We start from the raw sequence: 27,141 nt of genomic DNA on the forward strand, positions 1-27,141 counted from the left end.
CAGGTACACAGAGGCCCGGTTACGCATTCAGTAGCATTCATGCAATCCCATACAAACACACAGCCACGTACAATCCTCCATACATAGAGCCTCAGGCAGTTATACAATCACAACTATTGTTGTTGTGTGCCCTCCAGTTGACTCTGACTCATGGTGACCCCATGTGTGTCAGAGAACTGCCCCGGGGGCTTTCAAGGCTGTGACCTTTCAGAAGCAGATTGCCAGGTCTGTCTTCTGAGGCGTCTCTGGATGGGTTTGAATTGCCAACCTTTTGGCTAACAGTTTGTGCCATTCAGGGACTGTTTAGGGACACGCTATGTGCCTCTCAGCTGCACCTCCCTCTTCCCAGGGACCTGTTCTCAGTGGGGCCCTGCCATCCCATCTCCCCAGTCAAAAGCCAGAGAGCTGGCTGCAGCCTGAATCCCCCGACCCTCACTGCCTCCCAGTGGAGTCAGACGGCAAGTCCTCATGGTTCTATCCCGTTTTTACTTTTCACAGCCACCTCCTCTTATCTGCCTCTGCGGCATCGGCTCAGGTCCTGTCCTCTCCCCTGGACCCTCCCTCTGGCCTCCAGTCTCTCTCTCCCCTCCAGTCCGTCTCCAGGGTCTTGCTACACCCAGAGCTGACCTTGCCTTACTCTGTTCTAGATCCCTCCATGGTTCCCCAGTGCCCTCAGGAAATTCAGCCTGGCACCTGAAGCCCCCTCTGCCCAGTCTGGGGTCTGCCTTCCTCTCCCTTCCCCTCTTGCATAGCCCTCATTTTGGCTGATATCAGTTCTTGGAACTCACCAGGCACTCCACTTTTGCATATGCTGTTACCTGTGCTCAGGATGCCCTTCCCTTTTCATCTACCTGGAGAACTCCTGCTCATCCCCTTGAACCCAACCCAAGTGGCCCTTATTCATCCATTGCTTACTTACTGAATGCATGCCAAGGCACTGCAGATAAAGTGGTTCTGAAGGAGCAAGTGTGAGGAGGGTCATTCCTTTCCTTACCTATGGAAGGCATCACGTCATCAACCTCACAGTTGTTTTGATGACTCAGGATAACCGATGGTACTCAGCGCAGCGCTTGGTGCCCAGTAGGTGCTCACCGAGCACTGGTGATGAAAGCCAGCTTCTGGCCTGGGCAATTTGTACCCCTCATCTCATCTTTTCCTCCACTGCCCCTGCCAAAAAAACCCAAACCTACTGGTACCTCATTGATTCTAACTTATGGCAACCCCATACGTGACAGTGGAACTGCCCCATAGGGTTTTCCTGGCTGTCATCTTTAAGGAAGCAGATCTCTGGGCCTTTCTTCTGTGGCGCCACTGGGTAGGTTTGAACCACCAACTCACTGGTAAGTAGTTGAGCGTTTGTACTACCTGGGTGTTATTAGGCATATTTTTCAGAGAAGGGAACAGCTCAGCAAGTCACGTGCTCCGGGTCATGGGCCGAGGAAGTGGCAAGCTGGGCTTTGGACCCACATAGGCACTCTCCACCCTCACTCTTTTGCCTCAGTTCCAGCTCTGTAAGGTCAAGCACTCTGAAGGGCTGCCCACCGGGATAGGGTGAAGCTAAGACTCTGGCCCAGAGACTCTGTTTTCCAAGCGTCCTGGCTTCCCCTGGGGCTTCTGGATGGAGTGGAGCCTGCAGGCTGCTCCCAGCTCAGCCTTGGCGAACTTTGCCCCTGTTGAGGTAGGAAGGGTGTGTGTGAAGGGAGATGAGGGGGCACTCCCAAAGGGGAGGGTGGTCCCCCTGCCAATCACTTTAATAATGTACTCGAGAACTAAGCAGGCTGGGGGTGTTGCTGCAAAGGGAAGCTGGGTTTAATTAAAAGATGTGTGGTAGGGTTGCTTTAAATAGTGAGTCCCCCCAGTCTGTCCTCCCCTCACCCTCCTCTTCTCTGCATGGTGCCTGTGGAGCAAAAGAGTGGGTAAGAGTCCGGGCTGGGTTTGAATCCTGGCTTTGTTGTTAGTCGGCTATGTGATCTTAGGCAAGTGTCCTAATCTCTCGGAACCCACTTTCCACAAATAACATGGGGGTTATTCGTGAGTCTTGGATGAGAGAGATCGTGAATATGAAGTGCTTGGGACGTGGAAAGCATGAAATGATACGTACAGGTACTCCCCGGCTTACGATGTATTTGAGCTGTGACGAAGCACACTTACAACCATCCTTTTTTTTTTTTGTGCATCTTCTCATTAGTACTATGTAGTACGTACAGTGTTGCAGCTCATAATTTGCTGATGTTATCATTCTCATGTCAACCCCCAAAGACAAATAAAGACCTGATTTATAAAGATACTGATAATAAAAGGCAATAATAATGAAAACTGAAAAAAAAAATGAGGTATTTGATTTACATCAGAACCGACTTACCACGGAGATGTAGGAAAGGAACCCCAAGGTAAATCAGGGACTACCTGCATTTTTAAGTCGCTGACTCAGCTGATAGTTATCATTAGTGGCTATCCTGTCTCTGTGCTCCTTGTCTCTTCCCCAGCATCTTCCTTCTATATTGGCTGTCAATATCATCTAAAATGCAGCTCAGACTCCACCACACCCCTGCTCACAGTCCTCCTGTGGCTCCCTATCACCCTTGGCTTGGTGTCGGAGGCTCTGCCAGACCTGTCCCACCGCCCTCTCCTCTACTCCAGCCCTGGGGAGACTCACGGCGTTCCCTACCCTCATCAGGCTTGGTCCACCTCTCTGCCTTTGCACAGGCTGAACCCTCTGCCTGAAACACCATCGTCCCTGTGCTCATTGGTCAGTTTTGACCGCCCTCCCCTGGGGAGCCCTCTATGGGTCCCTGCCCTTCACTAGTCACACACATTCTCCTTATTAGACCCTGTCACACTGGGTTGTAATTTGGTTTAACATGTCTGTCTCCTTGTCTAGACGGCAAGTCCTTATGACCAGAGACTGTCTGAATGATTTCTGCATTTCCGGCACCCATGGCGGACTTCAGCCAGTCTGTTGAGTAAATGGACTAGAATGGACGTGGTGCTTGTCCGACAACACCCCAGCTGCGTCGGCCAGTTTGTGCCTGTACACCTTTTAGACTGGGTGGCAATGTCAACATGTGGAAACCCACAGTGATAGAACTTAGGGGCTGAAAGTGTTCTGGTTTTTGTTTCTGATTCCAACTTATTTAGCTTTTTGACTTAAAGTCTATGTGTCTGATATTATTAAAGCTATGCTAGCTTTCTTTTGGCTAGTGTTTGCCATCTTTTTTCAGTTTAAGCCTTTCTGTCCTTATGCTTTAGATGTGGTCTTTTGGATTTTGTTTTTAATTCAGTCTGAAAAATCTCTGTCTTTTAGATGGAAGTTAAGCCTATTTATATTTATTATAATTACAAATATATTCGGAACTATTTCTATCATATTATTTGGTGCTTTCTGTTTGTCCTGATTTTTATAGCTTGTTCTTTCCCCTTTCCTGACATTTTTTGGATCAACTGAGTTTCTTCTTATTCTATTTCCTCCCTTTCATCTTTTAGAATTTGTGTATTTTCTTATTGTAGTGGTTAACCATAAAATTTAACATGCATACTTACAGACCAAAGCCAGCCGATTTCTCTGCTCTCATTCCAAACAATACAAAGTTGATCCCATCTCTGACTAACGCAGAGTGCCATCCTGGGCAGCTTCCCAATAAAGGAAAAGGGAAACTGGTATTCGTTAAATGCCTATTATGTGCCAGACCCTGTGCTAAATGCTCTGAGGTCATGGTCTCATTTAATCCTTGTGGGAATCTTGCCACGTGGGTGTTATCAGCCACATGCCCTGCTTCCCTTCATATCTTACAGTTTACAGCAGAGGAATCAGAGGTACAGCAAGGCAAAGTCACTTGCCCTCCATCTCACTGCTCCAGAGCAGCAAAACCGGGATTGGAAGCCTGCATCTCTTAAGTCCAACCACGAGGTCTCCACCACTCCTGGCCGCCTATAAACCAAGAAGGCTGTCTGTCTGTGGGTGTCCCTGTGTTTTCTGTGCTGCAGAGTCCTGTCCTACACTAACCCATGTGTGGATTTGTTCATTCAACAGACATTCCTGAGCACCTGCTATGTGCCAAGCGTCATGCCGGGCTTTGGGATCCAGCTGTGGACAAGGCAGAGGCAGCCTTGTCCTCCCAGAGCCCAACCTTGAGTGGGGACAAGAGATGGGAGATATTAATTATGCAAATAATCACATGAATGGCTATGGTACAAGCAGATCACAGCAGGAGAAGGCACTGCTGTGGCTGCAGGGGAGAGGAGGGGCCTGGGGCCTCTCCACGGCACAGTTTGAAACCCCCCAGACCAGGCCATCTCAGAATCCTTTCTGATGACTTGCACCAGGCCATCTTCAGGGCCACAGACACAGAGCGGGATAGGCTAGGTGGAGCTTGTTCTTGAAACAGGTAGATAGCTTTGCCTTGGGGGCTCCCTCAGGGGTCCACAGCACCCTGACCTCTTTGGCCTGACAGGATGCTGACATTCTTCCGTGCTGCAGAGACGCTAGGCATGGCCTCAGCGTGTTCTGCGTGGAAGGTGCCACGCAGGGACCATTCATTCGGACAAGGGGGTCCTGAGGGTTCCCTGGGGTCTGGCCTAACCTCCCATGTCCCCAAATCCCACTTCAGTGTCCACACTGCCTGACCTCCATGCCCACCCAGGTCCCTAGGTGGTGCAAACGGTTTGCACTCAACTACTAACATAAAGGTTGGACGTTTGAACTCAGCCAGCAGTGCCATGGAAGAAAGCCCGGATGATCTGCTTCCGTAAAGACCACAGCTGAGAAAACCCTATAGATTAGTTCTGCTCTATAACACATGGGGTCACCACGAGTCACAATCGACTCCCAGCAATAGGCTTGGTTTTTTGGTTTGGTTTACCCCTATCCATAACAGGCTCTTCATCAGGTCTCAAGGACACAGACAGGAATCGGGTGAGGCCAGGTGGCCCCTGACCTGGAGAAGCCCACCCTGACTGCCTCCCAGTCCCCACGGGGGCCTCCTGCCCCAGCTTCATCCTACCACTTGGCCTATTTGGGGGACTTTTCACTTCAGTTGTGGTAGGAAAACATGATTAAAGCTTAAAACAAAACAAAATCCACTGTGTTCTGTTGGATTTTTAAGAAAATAAATTGTCACAGAATTCTTTATTAAAAATCTAATCGTGGTAAGAACATGATTAAGGGAATTGTTCATCTTAACACCATTAAGATAAATTGTTCTCATACATTCGGAATATAATGAGCTGATAACAAAAGCTTAGTAAGCTTACTGTTGAGTTTTCTGTGTTAATTTTTTTACATTTATGATTTAAACAACATTGTTATTTTTCCCGTGAAATGATTTTATGACTCCTTCTCATGTTTCTTCCTTTTCCCTGGGATAAGGGGCTTGCACCTCCCTCTTCGACAGGGACACCCCAACCTCCAGATGTGACGGGCAGCATTGCAGCCCTGAGTCCAGCAGACTAGGGAGCCAGATCGGGCTCCTGACTCACAAGCTGAGCTGCTCGGGCCAGATTCTACCTCCCGGGGCCTCAGTCTCCCTTTCTGTAAAGTGGGGATGGGAGTGCTGACCTGGGGCTGAGGTTTAAGAGAGAACAGGCAAGTAACGTGGCCACACAGCCCAGGTCCAGGTACAGAGGGGGGCCCAGGAGGCAGCAGTCTCCTCCTTCAGTAAATTCCCATCATCACTGTTTTGGTCAATATTACCTCACCCCTCACCCTCAAAACAAATCCTAAACTTGTCCTGCTAGGATGCTCCGGACCCATGCCAGGCACTGACTTGTAGTTATGGGGGTGCCTTCAGGGTCGATTACATGCCCTGAAGAGCCACCCTGGGGTGAGGCAGCTGAGCTAACGTCTCAGTCTCCACCAGTGTCACCGCCACAGACAGGAGCATCCCCCGTCCACAACCTGTCCCATCATGGGGGTGCGAGGGGCTCCAGCCAGAGCCCAGCAGCCCCCATGTCTACCCGAGAGGAAAGAGCCCAAACCCCACGGGCCCTCGGGACCCCACGGCCTTGCTGGTCACAGCCCTCACCACTTCTTTGTCCAGATGCCTGCTCCAGACAGACCTGTCCTCTCTCAGCCCCGTCCCCCAGGCCTGGGCTCTTCTGTTGTGCTGAGCTGTGCAGCCTAATGGTCAGGGCTCAGGCCAGGACAGGAGATTCCTGATCCCACCTCCACCTTGCCAGGCCTCTGTGACTCTGGGTGCATCCTAGCCCTCTTGAGGCTGCTTCCCTATATGTAAATTGGGAGGATAGGCTCTGCCTCCCGGGTTTGGTGTGAGAAGGAAACGCCTTTTCACATGTCAGGGCTCATCACAATGCCGGTCACTGTCCCTTCCTGCTCACTGTGTCTAGCAGTACCTGGCACAGAGTAGGTACTCAAGAAGTGCATCAGGGAAGTGAGTGGGTCCTGAAGGAGGCCTAGGAGGGGCCAGGCAGACTACAGACAAAAGGCAGAGCAGGGTGTGGGGTTCATGAGCTACAACCTTTCTCCATGGCTTCCTCTCGGGTCTGTTTCCTCTTCTGTGAAGTGCAGGTGGGGACGCAGTTGCGGGGAGCGTACTGTGACCCAAGTAACACGCGCGGAAGAGTGCCTGGCACGCAGGGTGACTGTGGCTACTAAAGGACAGGAAGGGAGGCGCGGTCGCGCCTGGCGCCCAGTAGAGGGCGCTCCCGAGTCTAGTGCGGCTGGAGAGCACATGGCGCCCCTGGAGTGAGGGTGGCAGCACACTTGACCCGGCCTCACACACCCGAGGCTTTAAAGCTGAAGGACCACGTGGTGACGCTGGCTGGGATGGTGGAGGGGGTGGCGGAGACTGAGGCTGGGGGTCCTACAGAAAGCTGGGGCGAGGGTTCCGGGGAGAAAGAATGAGGTCTGAGCTGGGATGGATGGGCTGTGGGGATATGGAGGGAGTTGGGACTCCAGTGATAGTTCTGTAATGGAATCACCAGGGTTTAGGGCCTGGATGGTACCAGTTCCGAATCATCAGGAATACTGTTTGAGAAATCAAGTCCCAGTGGTTACCAGGGGCTGGGGAGTGGGAGGCGGGAAGGGGAGATACTGCTTAATGGGTATGGAGTTTCTCTTGGGGATGGTGAAATGTTCTGGAAATACATAGTGGTGGCGGTTGCACAACACTGTGGACATACTATAAGCCAACTATAAACAAATTTTACACTGTCGTTTTTACCACAATGAGAAGATTTAGGGAAGAAAAAAAGAAATGAAGCTCTACATCCAGCCTGCTGGGGTTAAATCCCAATTCCGATTACTAACTGTGGACTCCTGGATGACAGTCTTACCTGTTCTGTGCCTCCGTTTCCTCATCTGTAAAATGGGGATAATAATAGAACCTACTCACAGGGTAAACAGCCCTGGTGGTGGAAACAGGTAAGTGCTCGGCTGCTAACTGAAAGGTTGGCAGTTCGAACCCACCCAGCAGCTCCGAGGGAGAAAGACCTGGTGATCCGGTCCAGTGAAGACTAACCAAAACCAAATCCACTGCCCTCCAGTCAATTCTGACTCATACTGACACTGTAGGACAGAGGAGCCTGCCCCACAGGGTTTCCAAGGTGTAATCTTTTTTTTTTTTTTAATTATTGTACTTTAGATGAAGATTTACAGAACAAACTAGCTTCTCATTAAACAGTTAGCACACATATGTTTTATGACATTGGTTACCAACTCTACGACATGTCAACATTCTCTCTTCTCAACCCTGGGCTCCCCATTACCAGCTTTCCTGTCCCCTCCTGCCTTCTCGTCCTTGCCCCTAGGCTGGTGTGCCCCTTTAGTCTCATTTTGTTTTATGGGCCTATCTAATCTTCGGCTGAAGGGTGAACCTCAGGAGTAACTTCATTACTGAGCTAAAAGGGTGTCTGGGAGCCATACTCTCAGGGTTTCTCCAGTCTCTGTCAGGCCAGTAAGTCTGGTCTTTTTTTGTGAGTTAGGATTTTGTTCTACATTTTTATCCGGCTCTCTCTGGGACCCTCTATTGTGATCCCTGTCAGAACAGCCAGTGGTGGTAGCTGGGCACCATCTAGTTGTACTGGACTCAGTCTGGTGGAGGCTGTGGTAGTTGTGGCCCCTTAGTCCTTTGAACTAATCTTCCCCTTGTGTCTTTAGTTTTCTTCATTCTCCTCCAAGGCTGTAATTTTTACGGGAGCAGACTGCCACATCTTTCTCCTGCCTAGAGGCTGGTGGGTTCAAACTGTCAACCTTTCTGTTAGCAGCTGAGCACTTTAACCACTATACCACCTTCTCATAAAAATTTCAGCCTAGAAAACCCTGAGGCAGTTCTACTCCATCATATGGGGTCGCTGTGAGTCAGAATTGACTCTGCAGCACCTCCCCACAACTCCCAGGGTAGTTGTGAGGGTGGCATTCACTACCATGGAAAGGGCTTGGAGCTGCCCTGGGGGCCGGCACACATCCCGTCCGCCTGCAGGCCCCCATGTGGAGGAGTATCATCTCCGTTTCCTGGATGAGGCGGTGACTCAGAGAGGTGATGAGGCCTCTAGAGCCTGGAAGGGACTGGGCAGATGGGCATGCCGTGAACTGAGGATGAGATGGGGGTGTCATGAGTTGAACTGTGTTCCCCTAAAAGATATGTTGAAGTCCTAACCCTCCTGGTACCTGGGAACATGACCTCGTTTAGAAATAGGGTCTTTGAAAATGTTGTCAGTTAAATTAATATGAGGTCATAATGGGGTAGGGTGGGTCCTAAACCCATCTTAGTGGTGTCCTTATGTTGTTATTAGCCACTGTTGAGTTGATTCTGACTCATGGCAACTCCAGGTGTGCAGAGTACAACTGCAGAGTACAAGGCTGTGACTTTTCAGAAGCAGATTGCCAGGCCTTTCTTACCAAGTGCCTCTGGTTGGGTTCGAACTGTAACCTTTCAGCTTGTAGTCGAGCACTTAACTGTGCCACCCAGGGCCTTCAGGTGTTCTTGTAAAAGAGAAGAAAGGCACAGAGACAGACAGAGGGAAGACAGCCATGTGATGATGGCTGCAAGCCAAGGAAGGCCCGGGGCTACGGAAGGCAGGAAAGACAAGGAAACATCATCCCCTAGAGCCTTCCTAGAGAGCATGGACCTGCTGACACCCTGAATTTGGACTTCCAGCCTCCAGAACAAGACAAGACAGGAAGCTTCTTGTTCTCATAAGCCACCCAGGGTATGCTCCTTTGCTATGGCAGCCCCAGGAAACTAGCAGGGTGGGTTTCCTGCCTCTCAGGGCCTCAGTCTGCTGGATGAAGAGTGGGGATGATGGTCCCCATCCCGTCCCTCTCCTGGCTTGTCATGAGGTTCAGGGCCACATGGCTCTCTGCAAGATGGCAAGCAGCGCCACGCACTCCCTAATGTAGCCATTGGATTTCACGCACCTACAGAGCTGTGGCTGCTAACCAAAAGGTTGGCAGTTGGAATCCACCAGGCGCTCTTTGGAAACCCTTTGGAGCAGCTCTACGCTGTCCTGTAGAGTTGCTACGAGTTGCAATCAACTCGATGGCAATGGGTTTTTTAGACAGTGTGTCAGGAGCCCTGGTGGTACAGTGGTTAAGCGTTTGGCTGCTAATCAGAAGATCAGAAGTTCGAATCCACCAGCTGCTCCTTGAAAACCTTATGGGTTGCTATGAGATGGAATTGACTTGATGGCAACAGGTTTACAGTGCATCAGGCCCTGCACCAAGGGCTGGGGCCAGCGGCCAGTGAATGCCATCAGCAAACTTGGGAGTCGTGGGAAACCAATGGAGCATGTCCAGACAGGGGCTCCAAGAAGGCACCTCTGGGCCGTGATGTTTCACTGAGTCAAGAGGGATGACGATGACCGTAGCAGTAGTCCTACTATTCATGTTTGCTAGTGCTTCTCAATAACCAACCATACATCAGGCACTCTGCTAATAAAAAACCTGCTGTCAAAGAGTCGACTCCCACTCATGGCGACCCCGTGTGTGTCAGAGTAGAACTGTGCTTCATACGGTTTCAATGGCTGATTTTTCAGAAGTATGTCACCAGACCTTTCTTCCAAGGCACCTCTGAGTGTACTTGATCCTCCTACCTTTTGGTTGGCAGCCAAGAGCATTCAGCGTTTGCACCACCAGGGCCTCCACATTATTTCATCTAATCTGCCCAACGACTGCAATGCCTCAAAGAGCACCTGGCACATGGTGGCATTCAATACATGTTTGTTCAAAGAATGAATGCATCAAACCTTCTCAGGCTGTTATTATTCCCATTTTACTGATGCCAAAACTGAGGCCCAGAGAAGTTTAGTAACGTGCCTGAGTTCACCCAGCTGGGACCCAGTGGGGCTGCTGTGATTCAAACCTCAGTTGTGCCCCCACAGTCGTAAGCACTGGCATTACCTAGGTGAATGAGAAGGTGAATGAGAAGGTGGAAGAGTATTCTAGGTAGCGGGAATAGCATGTGTGAAGGCTCTCAGCTGGGAAAGAGCAGAGGAGGGAAGGCCAGAGTGACCAGTGCCCAAAGGCCCAGGAGGAGGCTGAGGCAGTGGACGGGCCACATCCTGAAGGGCACCTGCCCCTGCCCTGTGCAGTGTGTTATCCCTCTGAGTCAGCTCTCTGGAAGTCCTGGGGAGAGAGCCCTAGGGCGCGTGGTCAGACCAAGACTGAAGCCAGCCTGGCACTGACTCTGGCTCCAGACTATGGGTGCGCCCACCACATGCTGCTCTTACCTCAGGGCTTTCATCCCTGAACTACGTGAGAGAGTTCAACCAAAGTCTTGGCTCGAAAAGTTTCTACCCAAAAATCAGGCCGTTGTCTGCCAATCTGAAGGTTGGAGGTTTGAACCCACCTAGTGGCTCCACAGAAGAAAAGCCCTGGCGATCTGCTTCTGTAAAGATTACCGCCAAGAAAACCCTATGGAGCAGTTCTACTCTGTAACACATGGTGTCGCCATGAGTCGGAATCAACTTGACGCCAAGAAAACCCTATGGGGCAGTTCTACTCTGTAACACATGGTGTCACCATGAGTCAGAATCAACTAGACGCCAAGAAAACCCTATGGTGCAGTTCTACTCTCTAACACATGGTGTCACCATGAGTCGGAATCAACTCGACGGCAACTTTTTTTTTTTATACTTTAGATGAAGGGTTACAGAACAAATTAGCTTCTCATTAAACACTTAGTACACATACTGTTTTGTGACACCAGTTAACAACCCCACGACATGTCAACACTCCCTTCTCGACCTGGGGCTCCCTATTACCAGTTTTCCTGTCCCCTCCTGCCTTCCAGTCCTTGCCCCTGAGCTGGCATGCCTCTTTAGTCTCGTTTTTTTTATGGGCCTGTCTAAGCTTTGGCTGAAGGGTATACCTCAGGAATGACTTCATTATTGAGCTATAACGGTGGCTGGGGACCATACTCTCAGGGTTTCTCCAGTTTCTGTCAAGCCAGTAAGTCTGGTCTTTTTTTGTGAGCTAGAATTTCATTCTACACTTTTCTTCAGCTCTGTCTTGGATCCTCTATTGCATTCCCTGTCAGAACAGTCGGTGGTGGTAGCCGGGCACCATCTAGTTGTGTTGGACTCAATCTGGTGGAGGCTGTGGTAGTTGTAGTTCATTAGTCCTTTGGACTAATCTTTCCCTTGTTTGGTTTTCTTCATTCTCCCTTGCTCCAGATGGGGTGAGACCAGTGGAATGAATATCTTAGATGGCCACTCACAAGCTTTTAAGACACCAGACGCTACTCACCAAAGTAGAATGTAGAACACTTTCTTTATGAACTGTTATGCCAGTTGTGCTAGATGTTCCCTGAGACCATGGTCCCCACAGCCCTCAGCCCAGTAATTCAGTCCCTCAGGGAGTTTGGATGTGTCTATGGAGCTTCCATGACCTTGCCTTGAATGGCAATGTTTTTTTTAAGAGCCTCAAATGGAAGCAATCTAAATGTCCTCAACCGAAAACGGATATATAAATGCTGGTATGTTCAAAGGAAAGAATGCTATACGATGATGCTAAAGTAGAAATGAAAAAGCCATGGCCATGCACAGCAGCAAGGAGGAATTGCACCAACAGTGTGGAGAAAGACAGGCACACCTGGGTGGAGGCGACATGATTTCATCTGCACGCAGTTCAGAACAGGGCAAAGCCACCCTTGGAGCCCAAAGTCAGGTGAGCGGTGAGCCCTGGGGAGAGGGGAGAGGGGCTGGGCTGAGAGCAACGAGGACTTCAGCGGGGAGGGCTCCTTGTATTGACTGGACAACAACGGGTTTTGCTATTTCTTGACCTGGGTGGTATTTACATGGCTGTGCTTTTTGTGATAACTTTTTTTCTTTCTTTAAATTTGATTGTGGTGAAATACATATGACAAAAAGTTTGCCATCTTAGCTATTTTTTAAGTGTAGAATTCAGTGACATTAATCACATTCATCATGTCGTACAACCATCGTTACTATCCATTTCCTAAAGTTTTACGTCCCCCCCTAGCAGAAAATTTGGCTCTGCATTTGTCTGTTCTAGAGATTTCATAATGGGTGGGATCCTACAACACGTGGCCTTTTGTGTCTGACTTATTTCACTCAGTGTGTTTCCAAGGTTTATCCACATTGTGGCATGCATCAGGACTTCATTTCTCTTTATGGCTGTGTAACATTCCATTGTATGTATCCCACATTCTGTTTATCCATTCACTTGTTGATGGACACTTGGGTTGTTTCCACCTTTTGGCTATTGTGACTAGTGCTGGAATGAGCACTGTTATATAAGTATCTGTTTGAGTCCCTGCTTTCAGTTCTTCTGGGTATATACCTAGGAGTGAAATTGCTGGGTCATACGGTAGTCCTATGTTTAACTTCTTGGGGAACTGCCAAGCTGTTTTCCACAGCGGCTTCACCATTTTACATTCCCATCAGCAATAGGTGAGGGTTCCAGTTCCTCCACATCCTTGCCAACACTTGTTGTTTTCCTGATGACAGTCATCCCAGTGGGTGTGAAGTGGTATCTCATTGTGGTTTTGATTTGATCTCCCTGATGATTTATTGACTGTGAGAATCTTTTCATGTGCTTGTTGGCCATTTGTACATCTTCTCTGGAGTGTTATCTTCTCTTGGGCTGGACAGTTATGTTTTAAGTTCTACAGTGTACTATACTTTATAGGTCCCTGGGTGACAGAAATGTTTTGTGACTGACTGCTAACCGGAAGGTTGGCAGTTCGAATCCATGCAGCGGCACTATGGAAGAAAAGCCTGGTGATCTGCCTCTATTAAGATTACAGCCAAGAAAATCCTATGGAGCACACTTGTACTCTGTAACACATGGGGTCGCCATGAGTCAGAAATCAACTGGACAACAATGGGTGTTGCTGCGCTTCCTAATAAAAGAGAGTAAACAAAGATTCTGTAGAAGAATCTTGATCCAAAGGGGGAAATGTGAAAGAGAATTTCAAATTCTCATGGACTCCAGACTTTCTGGAGCCATGAAGGCTGGATGAACCCCTGCAACTATTGCCCTGAGATAATCTTTAAACCTTAAACCAAAAATATCCCCTGGAATCTTCTTACAGCCAAACAGTAGTTTAGCTTAAGTAGTAAAAATATCTGCTTTGAGCACTGTGTGGTTTTAAAGAACTAGCTATATGGGATCAAAATGACAACAGCAACTTGCAAGATTACATAGGAGCTTAGGAGGCATCGAGTTTATGTTAAAGGGGGAAGAACAACTCAGAAAAGGAGGGTGAGAATGGATGCACAACTCGAAGAATGTAATGAATGTCACTGAACTGTACATGAAGAATTGGTGTGTATTTTGCTGTGCATATTCTCAACAACAACAAAGTTAAGAAAAAACTGATAAAATATCAGGGGTCCCATTTGACAGGTACAGAAACTGAGGCCCAGAGAGGTGACGGGATTATCCAAGGCCACATGGGTGGGACGGGGACTCCTCCCCTCGATGATGTTCCTGAGGGAATGAGGGCAAAGCAGATGGGGTTGGGTGAAAGCTGGGGAGGCCCCAGTGGCACACGCAGTCCCGGCAGCCTGGGAATGAACAGCAAGGGGCAGCTCCTCTTTCCTGCCCAGGTCCTGCTCAGGTCACCTCTAGGTCAGGTCACTAACCTGCAGGCAGGGGGCTGTCCCAGTTGACCCCAAGAGAGGCCCCTTCTAGAGCTCTTCTCCCACCATTAAAGGGCTTTGCTGGGAAACATCCGTATCTATTCTTCATGCTGCTGGAGGGGATCAGCAGCCCAAAAAATCTCAAGCTGGTGGGTAATTGAAAAGCCATTTCTTGTGTTTGCCTTGGTAATGCCCTATGGCTTTGTCTGCACTTTCAGGGCCCCTGCTTCCCTGAGCTGGCTCCTCGGGGCAGGGCAGAGGCCTGGTGGGTTCCAGGGGCTGCTTCCTAGCTGGGTGACCATGGGCAAGACACTCAGAGCCACCTGAACCTCCGGTTCCACATCAGTAAAACAGGAGAAGTAATCCCACCCTCCTGGGAATACGTGAGATAATGAGGGAAGAGGATTTTGGCTCAGACTCAGGGCAGGGTTTTCTCCCCTTCTCCAGGGAGAGGCGAGCAAGTCCCAGGACAGACTTTTTCCTTATGCTTGTATAACATTTCGTATTCAGTATCTTTAAGTTTATGGGGACAGTGGTGGTTCCGCAGTAGAACTCTCACCTTCCACAGGGGAGACCTGGGCTGGATTCCCAGCCAACGCCCTTCGTGTGCAGCCACCACCCGTCTGTCAGCGGGGGCTTGCGTGCTGCTATGACGCTGAACCAGTTTCAGTGACGCTTCCAGGCTAAGACAGGCTAGGAAGAAAGGCTTGGCAATCTACTTCTAGAACTCAGCCAACGAAAACCCTACGGATCACAATGGTCTATTCCGTAACCGATCATGGGGCTGGTGCAGGACCATGCAGAGTTTTGTTCTGTTGTGGATGGGGTTGCCATGAGTGGGGCCACCTTGATGGCAGCTAACTACATTTTTAATTTTTTCCTAATTATAAAAAGCAATGAATGCTCTCGCTCAAAAAAAATTTAGGGAATGAAGAAAACATAAGAAAGAAATGAAACACCCCTTTTGCAACGCTTCTGCAGAGAGGAAGACACTGTTCACATTCCTGGGGCTTTCTTGGTCTTTTTCTTTTGAATTCATTTTTTAAAAAGCAAATTGGAGATCCTACTTGCATCCTTTATAAGCTCAATATTGTATCTTGAGGATTTTGCTGTGTCATCTGATATTCTTTGAAACGCCACTTTAAATAGCTGCATAATAACCAAAAAAAAAAAAAAACCAAACCCACTGCTGTTGAGTAGATTCCGACTCAGGGCAACCCCATAGGACAGAATAGAACTGTACCATAGCGTTTCCAAGGAGTGCCTGGTGGATTTGAACTGCTGACCTCTTGATTAGCAGCCGTAGCACTTAACCACTACGCCACCAGGGTTTCCAGTTGCATAATAGTCCACCTTAATATTGTAAATATACAGTGATTCATTTAACCCATCAGGATGAAGCCTGCTTCTAAATTTTGGCCATTGGGCCTTTCTTAAACATAACTCTTTGAAACACCTCTGATTATTTCCGTATACAGTAAAACCTGTGAAAGCCAGAACCTGTGTAAGGTGGAAACCTGTCAAAGAAGGAAAACTCAAATATTTCCCACTATGCAGCCACAGTAGTCAAAACATCCTGGTACTGGTACAACGACAGACACATAGACCAATGGAACAGAATTGAGAACCTAGATGTAAATCCATTCACCTATGGTCAGCTGATCTTTGATGAAGGACCAATGTCCATTAAATGGGGAAAAAACAGTCTTTTTTAACAAACAGAGCTGGCAAAACTGGATATCTGTCTGTAAAAAAAAATGAAATCAGACTCATACTCACACCATGCACAAAAACTAACTCAAAATGGATCAAACACCTAAATATAAAACCTAAAATGATAGATCATGGAAGAAAAAACTGGGACAAAACTAGGGGCCCTAAAACATGGCATAAATAGAATATAAACCATAACTAACAATGCACAAACACTGGAAGATAAACTAGATTACTGGAAGCTCCTAAAAATTAAACATTTATGCTCATCAAAAGACTTCATCAAAAGACTTCATCAAAAGAGTAAAAAGAAAACCTACAGACAGGGAAAAAGTTTTTGGCTATGACATATCCGACAAGAGTCTATTGTCTAAAATCTCTGGAATACTTCAAAACCTCAACAACAAAAAGACAAATAACCCAACTGAAAAATAGGCAAAGGATATGAACAGACACTTCACCAATGAAGACATTCAGGTGGCTAACAAACACATGAGGAAATGCTCTTGATCATTAGCCATTACAGAAATGAAAATCAAAACTACAACGAGATACCATCTAGCCCCAACATTACTGTTAGAGAGGTTGCAAGGAAACTGGAACTATTACGTACCGCTGGTGGGAACGTAAAATGGTACAACCACTATGGAAAATGATATGGCGCCTCCTTAAAAAGATAGAAATAGAGACACCATCTGATCCAGCAATCCCACTCCTAGGAATATATCCTAGAGAAATAAGAGCCATCACATGAATAGACATATGCATACCCATTTTCATTGCAGCATTATTCACAACAGCAAAAAGATGGAAACAACCTAAGTGCCCATCAACCGAAGAATGGATAAACAAATTATTGTATATACACACAATGCAATACTATGTAACAATAAAGAACAATGATGAATGAAACATCTAACAACATGGATGAATCCTGAGGGCATTATGCTGAGTAAAATTAGCCACAAAAACAAATATCGTATAAGACTGCTATTATAAAAACCCACGAAAAGGTTTATACACAGAAAAAAACAATCTTTGATGGTTACGAGGTAGGGGAGGGGTGGGGAGGGAAATCACTAACTAGATAGTAGACAAGTGTTAATTTTGGTGAAGGGAAAGACGACACACAATATAGGGGAAGTTAGCACAACTTGACCAAGGCAAAGTCATAGAAGCTTCCTAGACACAACCAAACACCTTGAGGGACTGAGTACTAGGGCTAAGGGCTGGGGACCATGGTCTCAGGGGACAACTAGGTCAATTGGCATAACAGTTCATAGAGAAAATGTTCAACATCCTACTTTGGTGAATAACGTCTGGGGTCTTAAAAACTTTTGAGAAGCCATCTAAAATACATCTATTGGTCCCAGCACACTCAGAGCAAAGGAGAATGAAGAAAACCAAAGACATAAGGAAAATATTAGTCCAAAGGATAATGGACCACAGCCTCCAGCAGCCTGAGTCCAGAAGAACTATGGTGCCTGGCTACCATCACCAACAGCTCTAACAAGGATCACAATAGAAGGTCCCAGATAGAATGGGAGGAAACTGTAGAACAAATTTCAAACGTACAAAAAAGACCAGACTTACTGGTCTGACAGTGATTGGGGGAACCCCCAGACTATGGCCCCTGGACACCCCGCTAACTCAGAACTGAAGCCACTCCCAAAGCCCACCTTCCAGCCAAACATTAGATGAGTCTATAAAACAAACAGTAACACATGTGAGGAACGTGCTTCTTAGTTCAATCAAGTATATGAGAACAAATGAGCAACATCTGCCCGAAAGCTAAGACCAGAAGGCAGGAAGGGACAGGAAAACTGGACGAACGGACACTGAGAACCCAGGGTGGAAAGGGAAAGGGGGAGAGTGCTGGCACAATGTGGGGATTGCAACCAATGTCACAAAAAATTTGTGTATAAAATTTTTGAATGAAAAACTAATTTGTGCTGTAAACTTTCCCCTAAAATGCAATAAATTAAAAAAAAATCCATATTATCAACCAAAAATTTAAACACACACATAAAAAGATATAGAACACATCCGTGTGTGCCTAAGCAAAGAATTGCTTTAAAAAACTCAAAAGAAAAAGGTCTTGCCTCTGGGGGGGAATAAAATTCCACTAATAGAGAATGATAGAAATGTGGTAAGACTGCAGCCTGTCAAAGAAAGAAAACTTGCCAGACTTGGAAAAACAAGGCAGTTCTGTTGAGTTCCAGCTCTCACAGGTTCCACTGTACCAGTTGATGTTGAGTGGCTTCTGACTCATGGAGATCCCGTGTATGTTAGAGTGGAACTTCTCCAGAGGGTTTTCAGTGGCTGTGACCTTTTGGAAACAGATTGCCAGGCCTTTCTCCCGAGGTATCTCTGGGTGGATTTGAACCACCAACCTTTTGGTTAGTGTTGTCGTTGTTAGGTGCCATCGAGTCGATTCCGACTCATAGCAACCGCTTGTACAACAAAAAGGTTAGTAGTTATGCTCTAAACCATTTGCACCACCCAGGGATTCGGATTATTTTCCTAGGATGGCTGATTTGTTCCTCAGGATAGAGCCATACTTCCTTGTCAAGGGCGTTCGCAAACATTATCTTGTATGACCTCACAGGGGAGCCCCTGGGAGGACACAGGGCAGTCTGTTAAAAGCCTGTGGTGGGTCCAGTAGTACTTTGTTAAATTAAGTACATGGGTCTCCTTTGACCCAACAATTGCCCCCCTGGGCACATATTCCAAAGAAATCAGCAGGAAGCTTCCAATGGGCTCCTGAGTGAGGCTTTGTGTGGGGGCACTTCAAGGTCACAGGGTTGAGTCTGAGGGGGAGGTGGGTGGTACAGTGTGGTGGGTGCGGGGAGGGGGGGACTTCTGCAGGGCTAAAGCAATAGGGGCAATGGGGTGGATGCACACATGGATGGCTCTTAAAGACACAGAGCGCAACACAACACAACAGAGAGACAAAGGGAGCACTCTAGATCACAGTTTCATTTACATAAATTAAAAATACATGCACACGAAGCAACAATAAGCATTTTGCAAGAACACACACAAGCAGAAAGATCCCTGGTAAACACATTAGGGGGATTAGCTGTGGGGAGGAGGGGAGGATACGGAAACGAAGGAGAAAGGGGAGCGGGAAGGCTTCGTCCTGCAGCCCAGTGGACTGGCGGTGGCTGAGCCCAGCCTGGTGCCCGGGGTACCATGCTGAGCCAAGGCTTCTAACTGGACCCACATGAAGCCGAGGGGTACCACGCTGAGCCGAGGCTTCTAACTGGACCCACATGAAGCTGAGCAGCGGGGCGGGTCTGGGACCCTGGAAGCTGAGGTCCCTGGCACCCAGCCCCGTTCTGCTTCTCCAGAGAGCTGCTGCAGGGGCAATGGCATCGCCCTGGCCTGTGTGGCACTGAGGCCACTGGGCAGAGAGGAGTCTAGTCACCAGCCTCTGCCTTCCAAGGGGTTGGGCTGGTACAGGACCCAGAGAAAGTTGCTGATTTAGAAATATATATATATATATATTTCCCATTAAAACAAACAAAAAACAGTTGCCTTCGAATTGACTGTGACTCACAGCAACCCCGTGTGTGTCAGAGTAGAACTGTGCTCCATAAGGCTTTCAGTGGCTGATTTTTAAGAAGTAGATTGCCAGGCCTTCCAAGGCGCCTCTGGGTGGATTCGAACCTCCAACGTTTTAGTAGCCAAGTGTGTTAACTGTTTGCGACACCCAGGGACTTCACATTTTGCCCATGAAGGGCACTAAAACCACCACCACCACCACCACCTACCATCCGTGTCATTTTATAGGAGGGCATTTTAACCCTCAGCAAAGGTGGAAGGACACAGCCCAGATAGAGACCGCTGTCCCTTGGTGCATCTGCAGTCCACGGGAACAGGTGATGGAAACCTCTGATCAGCCCAGGTCCTCCCCGCGCTGCAGGGCCTTGCTTCTGCTCCCGCTGACAGATGGTCCCGGAACTCTGCCAGGCTCCCGGGGCAGGGAGCACACTAGCTGGCCTTCCACCCACTGACAGAGATGTGCTGCGCACCTACTGCGCACCAGCCTCTACTCTAGGTGTGGGGACACAGTAGGGGAACAACATGGAGTCCCTGCCCTCACAGGAGGTGACAGTGAAGTGGGGGAGCCAGACAATGAGCAAGCAGCCATGTGCTGGGGGAAGCTCTCAGGTGTCCAGAATGCAGCCCATCCTTGCCAACACATGTGTGCGTGTGTGTGTGCGCACACATGAGTGCCTGTGTGTACATGTGTGAGTGTGTGTGCGACAGTGTATGTGTGTGCTGTGTGTGGTATGTGTGGGTGTGTGTGTGGTGTGTGAGTGCATGTGTGTGTGAGAGAGTTGTATATGTGTGTGGTGTGTGTGTATGTGGTGTGTGAATGCCTGTTATGTGTACATGTGTGAGTATGTGTGTGAGAGTGTGTGTGTGGGGAGGTCACTGCTGAGGTAAGGAGGACTAAATTTAAATGAGTAAGACACAAAGACCTCACGAACCACTGCTTCTCTGCTTCTCTCTCCCTCTGACCCAGTAATTCCACTTCCAGGGATTTACTCGAAGGGCAGAATTCAGAATGTTACGGGGAATGAGTACCCAGGATTCCCACCGCAGTGTTGTTTGCATCAATTAAAAAAATTGCAAATACTAAGGGAGTGGTTCAAGTAACCGAGGGGAGTGGTGGTTCGGTGGTAGAAATCTCACCTTCCATAAGGGAGACCCGAGTTACATCCCTGCACCTCAAGCGCAGCCACCACCCATCCGTAAGGGGAGGCGTGCATGTTGCTGTGATGCTGAAGAGGTTTCAGCAGAGCTTCCAGACTAAGACAGACTAGGAAGAAAGGCCTGTGATCAAATTCCAAAAAATCAGCCAACGAAAACCCTATGGATTACAACAGTCACATCCTGTTGTGCTTAGAGTCACCATGAGTTGGGGATTGACTCAATGGCACCTAACAACAACAGCAGTTAAGTAACAGGACCCCCATGTACTGCAGTACTATGCGGTCATTGAAAATGATGTTATAGAAGATTTCGTGTCATAGAGAAAGATGTTTATGGTTATGCTGACCCGTTGCTGTTGAGTCAAGTCCAACAGATAGTGAATCTATAGGACACAGTAGAACGGCCCCCTAGGGGTTCCAAGACTGTAATCTTCATGGAAGCAGACTGCCACATCTTTCTGGTGAGTTCGAACCTCCAATATTTCCGTTAGCAGGGGAGTGCTTAACCACCATGCCACCCAGGGCTCCTCATGCCTATGCTACCAGGTGACAAAAGCTAGTTGCAAGCCAGTATGAAACGATGTGATTCCATTTTTTTCTTAAAAAAAAGAAGTGCATGCACGTGTAAGCAAGAATCTGTTTACAAAACTCTGCCTAAATCACAGGGGTCATCCTCCAGGGTAGACCTGATGTTAGGTGACAAAAACAAGCCTTGACAGATTTAAGAAAGTTGAAATCATAGAAGGTGTCTTCTCTGACCACAAGGGTATGAAAGTAGAAATTAATAATGAGAGGAAAACGGGAAAATACACAAACATGTGGAAATTAAACAACACACTATTCGCCAACCAACAGGTCAAGGAAAAAATCAAAAGGGAAATTAGGACACTAAGTCTGAGGTACAACACACGGAGAATATGCGACAAAACTCTGGGTGGAAGCTCACCCACCTGTCGGCAGCTACCTGTGGCTGTGGAATGACGGCTGGCTTCCCCCCATCCCACGCCCCGTATTTTTACTTAGGTGTATTTTCTAGTTACTCTAACTTGTATTTATTCTGTAATAAATAATTAAACATTATGTTTACATTTGCACAGAAAGGAGCCAGGAAGGTATTAAACTCAAATGCAAACAATAGTTATTCATATCTAGGTGATGGGACTGAAGGTGAGTTTTTTTATTTGTATAATTAAAAAGTTATTTCCCCCCCGCCCCAATGTCTGTGATTGTTCTCAAGGCAGCCCCACTCCACTGCTAAGGCAGCTCTTTTCTGGACAGTGTCCATCCAGCGAAGCCAATTTGACTAAATGTGTACAAGCCTCTACTCTGGACCTCTCTCGGGGAATCTAGAGTCTGGGGAACAATGGGTGGTCTCCAGGGTGGGAGTGCAGAAACCCCTGGGGGTGAGAACCGAGTTAGAATTCCTACTTATATCTTTGCATCCTTTGAACTTGTCCACTTTTATGTATGCTTTATAAAGTACTTTTTTTTTTTTAAGAGATGGATGCAGAAGACCTACCCTACCTGTTGCCATTGAGTCGAGATTCTGACTCATAGTGACCTTACATGGCAGCATAAAACGGCCCCATAGAGTTCCCTAGGCTGCAATCTTTACGGGAGCAGATCGCCAGGTCTTTCTCCTGAGGATCAGCTGGTGAGCTGAATCGCTGACCTTCCAGTTAGCAGCCAAGTACTTAACGACTGTGCCACCGGGGCTCCTTGCAGTACACCTGGCCATGCCTTATCTATCAACTAATAGATGTCCATGGGGCATACATGTATGTTCTGATGGGACGTGATTACATGGGCCTGGAGGCCAGTGACCTGGGACAAAGGGCAGCAGACACATAGGCAGACAGGTCTGACCAGCTCAGACCCCAAACCTTGGAGTCATGTTTGGTTTCTCTCTCTCTCTCTCCCCGTTTCTCTCGGTCTCTCTCTGACTCCACCTCTCTCTCTTCATCTCACTCTGTCTCACTCTCCATCTCTCTCTCCACATCCAATCTGTTGGAAAATCCTATTGTCCCCACCTTCAAAACAGATCCCGAATCTGTCCACTTCTCACCAGTTTATTAAACCACCTCCCCCACAAACACCTGGGTCTGAGCTGCCAGCATCTCCAGCCTGACCCCCTGCATCAGTCTCCTCACTGGCCTCTATGCTGTCCCCCTCCAGGCTGTCCCCCACTTGGCAGCCTCTGCTTAGAGCCTCTTCTGGCACCAAGACCTCAATGCCCGTGACCCATAGGGCCCCACATGCCCTAACTGACATCACGACCGCCCTCTCCGCCTTGCTCACTCTGCTCCAGCCACACTGGCCTCCTCGCCATTTCTCAGACTCACCAGGCTTGGTCCTGCCTCAGGACCTTTGCACAAGCTGTTCCCTCTGCCTGGACTGCTCTTCCCAGATCCCCAAAAGTTCACACCCCACCTTCTCCACGCATTTGCTCCACTGTCCCCTTCTCAACCAGTCCCGCCCTGATCTCAGTGTCTTAAATGCAGCACAGGCAGTTTCTCCCGCACTAACCAGCTCTCTCCCCTACTCTCTTTCAACACAGCTGACTTATTTAACACGCCTGTGTCTAGAGCCCCAGCTCAGCAAGGGCAGGGCTGTCGTCCGGTTTGCACACTGCTGCCTCCCAAGCACTGGGAACAGGGACTTCCACAGAGAACACAGTGAAGAGATATTTAATGACAGAAACCATGAAGAGCAAGGGCAGGGGCGTCTGCTGGGGAGCTGGAGCCCCAGAAGAAGGCGATGAGGGAAGGTTGACCTGGGGGGACCAGGTGAAGGAAAGGGTGGCCAGGCCAAGGTAACGGCCTCAGAGAAATCGGCATCAGCTGAGTGGCTGGCAAGGGCCGGGCCCAGCTGGTGAGGACTTGGTTCTTAGTTAAAGAGTCATCAGGGGCTTTAAGCAGAGGAAGCACCAGGAGGCTTGGACTTCGAGAGATGGCTTACTTTGGGGTGGTGGTGGCATTTAGAGTTAGGAGTTGGCTGGGACTCTGGGAAGGGCCCTGGGTGGCCTAAACAATTTGTGCTCAGCTATTAACTTAAAGGTTGCTGGTTTGAATCCATCCAGCAGTGCCACAGAAGAAAGTTCTGGCAATCTGCTTTCATAAAGCTTACAGCCAAGAAAACCCTGAAGGGCAGCTCGGCTTTGTAACACATGGGGTTGCCATGAGTCAGAATTGACTCAAAGGCATTGGGTTTGGTTTTTTGTTTTGAGGTTCTGGGGAGATGCTGTTTGGTTGATAGTATTTATCAGTATCCTCCCAGGTCTGCAGGTGGAGACCCCGTGGTTCACCCCTGCCTGCCCCAGCACCTAGCAAATGTTTGCAGGACTGCATTGTGCACTGAGCTCTCTGCAGAGAAAACGGGCTGGCTTTGACTACAGGGACGTGGTGTGGCCTTGGGCTGTTGGTTGGGTGGACTCAGCTCCTCACCACTAACACACTCTCAGATGCTCCACAACACTCTTCACTTCTGGCTTCGGTTCTTTGAGCATTCATCCCAGCCTGCTGTCTCTTCCCCTTGCAAATGTAAGCTGCCCAAGGGCAGGGCAGGGCTTCTTCTGACTTGGGCATTAACCAGAGCTGGACTTGGTGCTGAGCCTGGGCTGTCAGTGTCTGTCTAATGTTACACAAATGAATGAGAGGAACGAAGGAGGGATGGAGAGGGTACAAGGAAGAGCCTCTTTAAGGGCAATGTGACAGATCAGCGTGGCTGCTGCTGAGGGATGGGAGGCAGATTTAAAGTGAACTAGTAGAAATGGTAACCTTTTGGAGGAGGCAGCTGGTGAGGGCCCTGGGGTCAGAGAGGTGCCATCCTGCAGGAGCTGGGGTGGGGTGATGTGATGAGAGACCTTTTATTTTGGGAGTCCCAGCTCCAGGTTCACCGGTCCTGGCCCACACCTCCCAGAGGAGACAAGAGCCTCCTTCCCTTTAGAAGCTCCCTTGACACTATCGCCCTCCCTCAGAAGGGAGCACTGGTTCCAGGGTCTCCAGGACAGTCAGAAGGGGGATGCTGTCTTCTGTAGCCCCTCCCCAGTTACAGAGCAGGAAGAAATACAGTGAAGAGAGGAAGATCAGATCTTGAGGACCTGGGAACCTAGCTTTATGCGTGGGGGTGGGGGAGGCCTGTGTAAGGGCAGGGGGACTGACCCAATGCCTCTGAAAGAGTGGTTCTCAACCAGGGGCCATTGTCCCCAGGGAATATCTGACAACACCTGGGACATGTTTGTCATGACCAGGGGTGGTGGTGCTATTGGCATCCATCGGGCAGAGATCAGGGACAATGCTCAACATCCTACCATGGACAGGACGGCCCCACAACAAACAATGGTCTAGCATCAAATGTCAACCAACAGTGCCAAGGTTGAGAATCTGCTTTAAAACAACACAGCTCTGCCCCCAAGCATCAGATGTGGCCCACCTTAATCAGGATGAACAAACGTCCAAGCGCCTACCATGTGCCAACAAGCACCCTCCCTGCATGTCCTCCCACCAGCTCCCAGAAACGGATGTGAGCCCCTTATCCACAGGAAATGAGGATATAAATAACTTGCAGGCACTGAGTGCTTGCCAGGTGCCAGGACGGATTCTAAACCCCTGACAAGGATTGAATCTATCAGCCCTCACACCAACCTCACGAGGCAGGAGCTGTTATCACCCCATTTTCCAGGTGAAGAAACTGAGGCTCAGCCTCATGCCACCCCTGGCCCAAAGCCACGCAGTGGGTATGAGCTGCTGCCGAGAGCTCAGACTCTCCCGGCCCATCCCTGGTGGATGGGACGCTCAGCACACCCGGTGACACCAGGGTCCAGGCTGTGAGAGCAGGCCCCGCTGGAGACAGCGCCGGGGCCGGGAGAATCAGTCAGCCGTGGCCGGCTGCCTGAGAAGTGGCTCGTGTTAACCCGCTGCAACCGCATTTCTCAGGTGCCCCCAGGGGGCAGGAGTGAGGGCCGGCCCCTTTCGCAGCCTCCTCCGTAGCCCCGAGGCGGAGGGAGGGAGTCTAGCTCGAGGTACAGCTCAGACACCTGCCATCCCGCGTACCTCCCCAGCACGCACGTACCCCGGCCCGGCTCACCTGGATGCCGTTCTCCTGCAGGTTCAGATAGCGCGTGTTGACCGGGATGCTGGCCGGCACCTCGGCCAGGTCTCTCCGCGTGCAGATCACCCGGCTGGCCTGGTTGCTGCACGAGCAGGCTGCGGGGCAGGAGGTGGCCGGCGGGGAGCCCCCTCCTGCGGCCGACGTCACAGCCATGCCGCCCCCGCCGGTCCCCAGGGGCGGGGAGAAGAGCCAGAGGAAGAGCAGGGCCCCGTGGGGCCAGGACATCCTACCGGGCGTCAGCGGGGGGCAAGGGGAGCCGCGGGCGCGCGCCATCCTCAAAGTTCATGCTCCGTTCGGACGCCGGGGGGCTGTGCGGAGAAAGAGGGGAGAGAAGCTTAGTGAGCAGCCAGGGACCCCGCGCAGCCCACTACCACCACCTTCCAGAACTACCCTCTGCCTACTTGGGAGGGGAGGGAAGGACATAGAAGAGACAGGCACACAGCGCAGGCGGAGGGAGGCAGAGAAGGGTGGCTCAGCCGCTCGCTCCCTGCATCATCTTCTCATATCCTCTTCCCAGCCGGGAAGATTTGACTCCCATTTTGCAGACGGGGAAACTGAGGCTGGGGGGAGAGGAAGTGCTTAGTCCCTCAGCCAGTAAGTGGAGCAGCTGGGATTTGAATCCAGGCTGAAAAGTTGTTGTTGTTGTTGTTTTGCATGGTTTCATACATACAGATAAATGGAGAGACAGACAAGACAATGGGGACAAAGAAAGGGTGAAGGACAAAGCCAGGGAGCCCGGATTAAGATCTGGCTCCCACTAGAGCACCCACCCATGCCCTCTCACCCTCTGCATGAGCCTCTGGGAGGTGTGTCTGAGCCTTCTATCCCCTCACCTCAGTCCCACACCCCTGTCACCTCAACAGTTGCCCTGTCGGGCAGCTTCTCCCACAAGCTCCCCTTTAGAGTCTAGCTCAGATCCCTCTAGCTGCTGTGAGGCCCCTTGGGTGACTGAGGAGCAGAGTCCAGGTCAGGACAAGTGCCATGACGGTGGGAGAGTCTGGGTTGGCTGAGGAGCTGAGGAGCAGAGAGCCATGCCTGGTTCCCAGCACTCCTTGGGGAGTGGGGGAGGTGAGGGATGGGAGGTCACAGGGGGTGAGAAAACCTGGCTTTGAGGGCAGGACTGGGGGTGACAATGGGGAAGAGTGGCCTCTGGAGGCCTGGCTGGGAGGCCCAGGCGATTGCAGGTGCTCTGGGCGTCTGGTGGGCCCTGTGCCAGCGGCTGCCGCAGGACCAGAACCATGCTGGGAGGGGTGCTGGGGAGGGGGATAGGGCCTGGGTTTCCAGAGGGGGTCAGCAGGGGGAGTTGGAGGAGTCTGAGGGGTCACTGCTGCCCCTTCCCAATCTGTCCTCCCACCCCATTTCGATAGGACAAGGGGGGGAATGGGCTCATCATAACAATGACAATGATAATAGTAGCAGCTCCCACAGATCGAGTAAGTCCTTTCTATGCGCCACACACTTCCTTTAAGCCTCACAAAAACCGCAGGAGGAGGCTGTCTGGAAGCCCATTTTACGGAGGAGGACACTGAGGCCC

The 27,141-nt window shown here is 49.6% G+C and overlaps 1 protein-coding gene across 1 annotated transcript in view; it reads right to left on the reverse strand.

The window, feature by feature from the left end:
- The window catches only part of LRRC4B (leucine rich repeat containing 4B), a 36,941-nt gene extending 11,061 nt beyond the window's left edge, over positions 1–25,880 (reverse strand). The window contains exon 1 of the mRNA XM_003406838.4: positions 25,584–25,880. Coding sequence (XP_003406886.1) covers positions 25,584–25,880 — 297 coding nt within the window. The remainder of the gene's footprint in view (positions 1–25,583) is intronic.
- Positions 25,881–27,141: the final 1,261 nt, after the last annotated feature.

This window comes from Loxodonta africana, chromosome 11 (genome assembly GCF_030014295.1).
Source record: "Loxodonta africana isolate mLoxAfr1 chromosome 11, mLoxAfr1.hap2, whole genome shotgun sequence".
In the NCBI taxonomy this organism is placed as follows: Eukaryota; Metazoa; Chordata; class Mammalia; order Proboscidea; family Elephantidae; genus Loxodonta; species Loxodonta africana.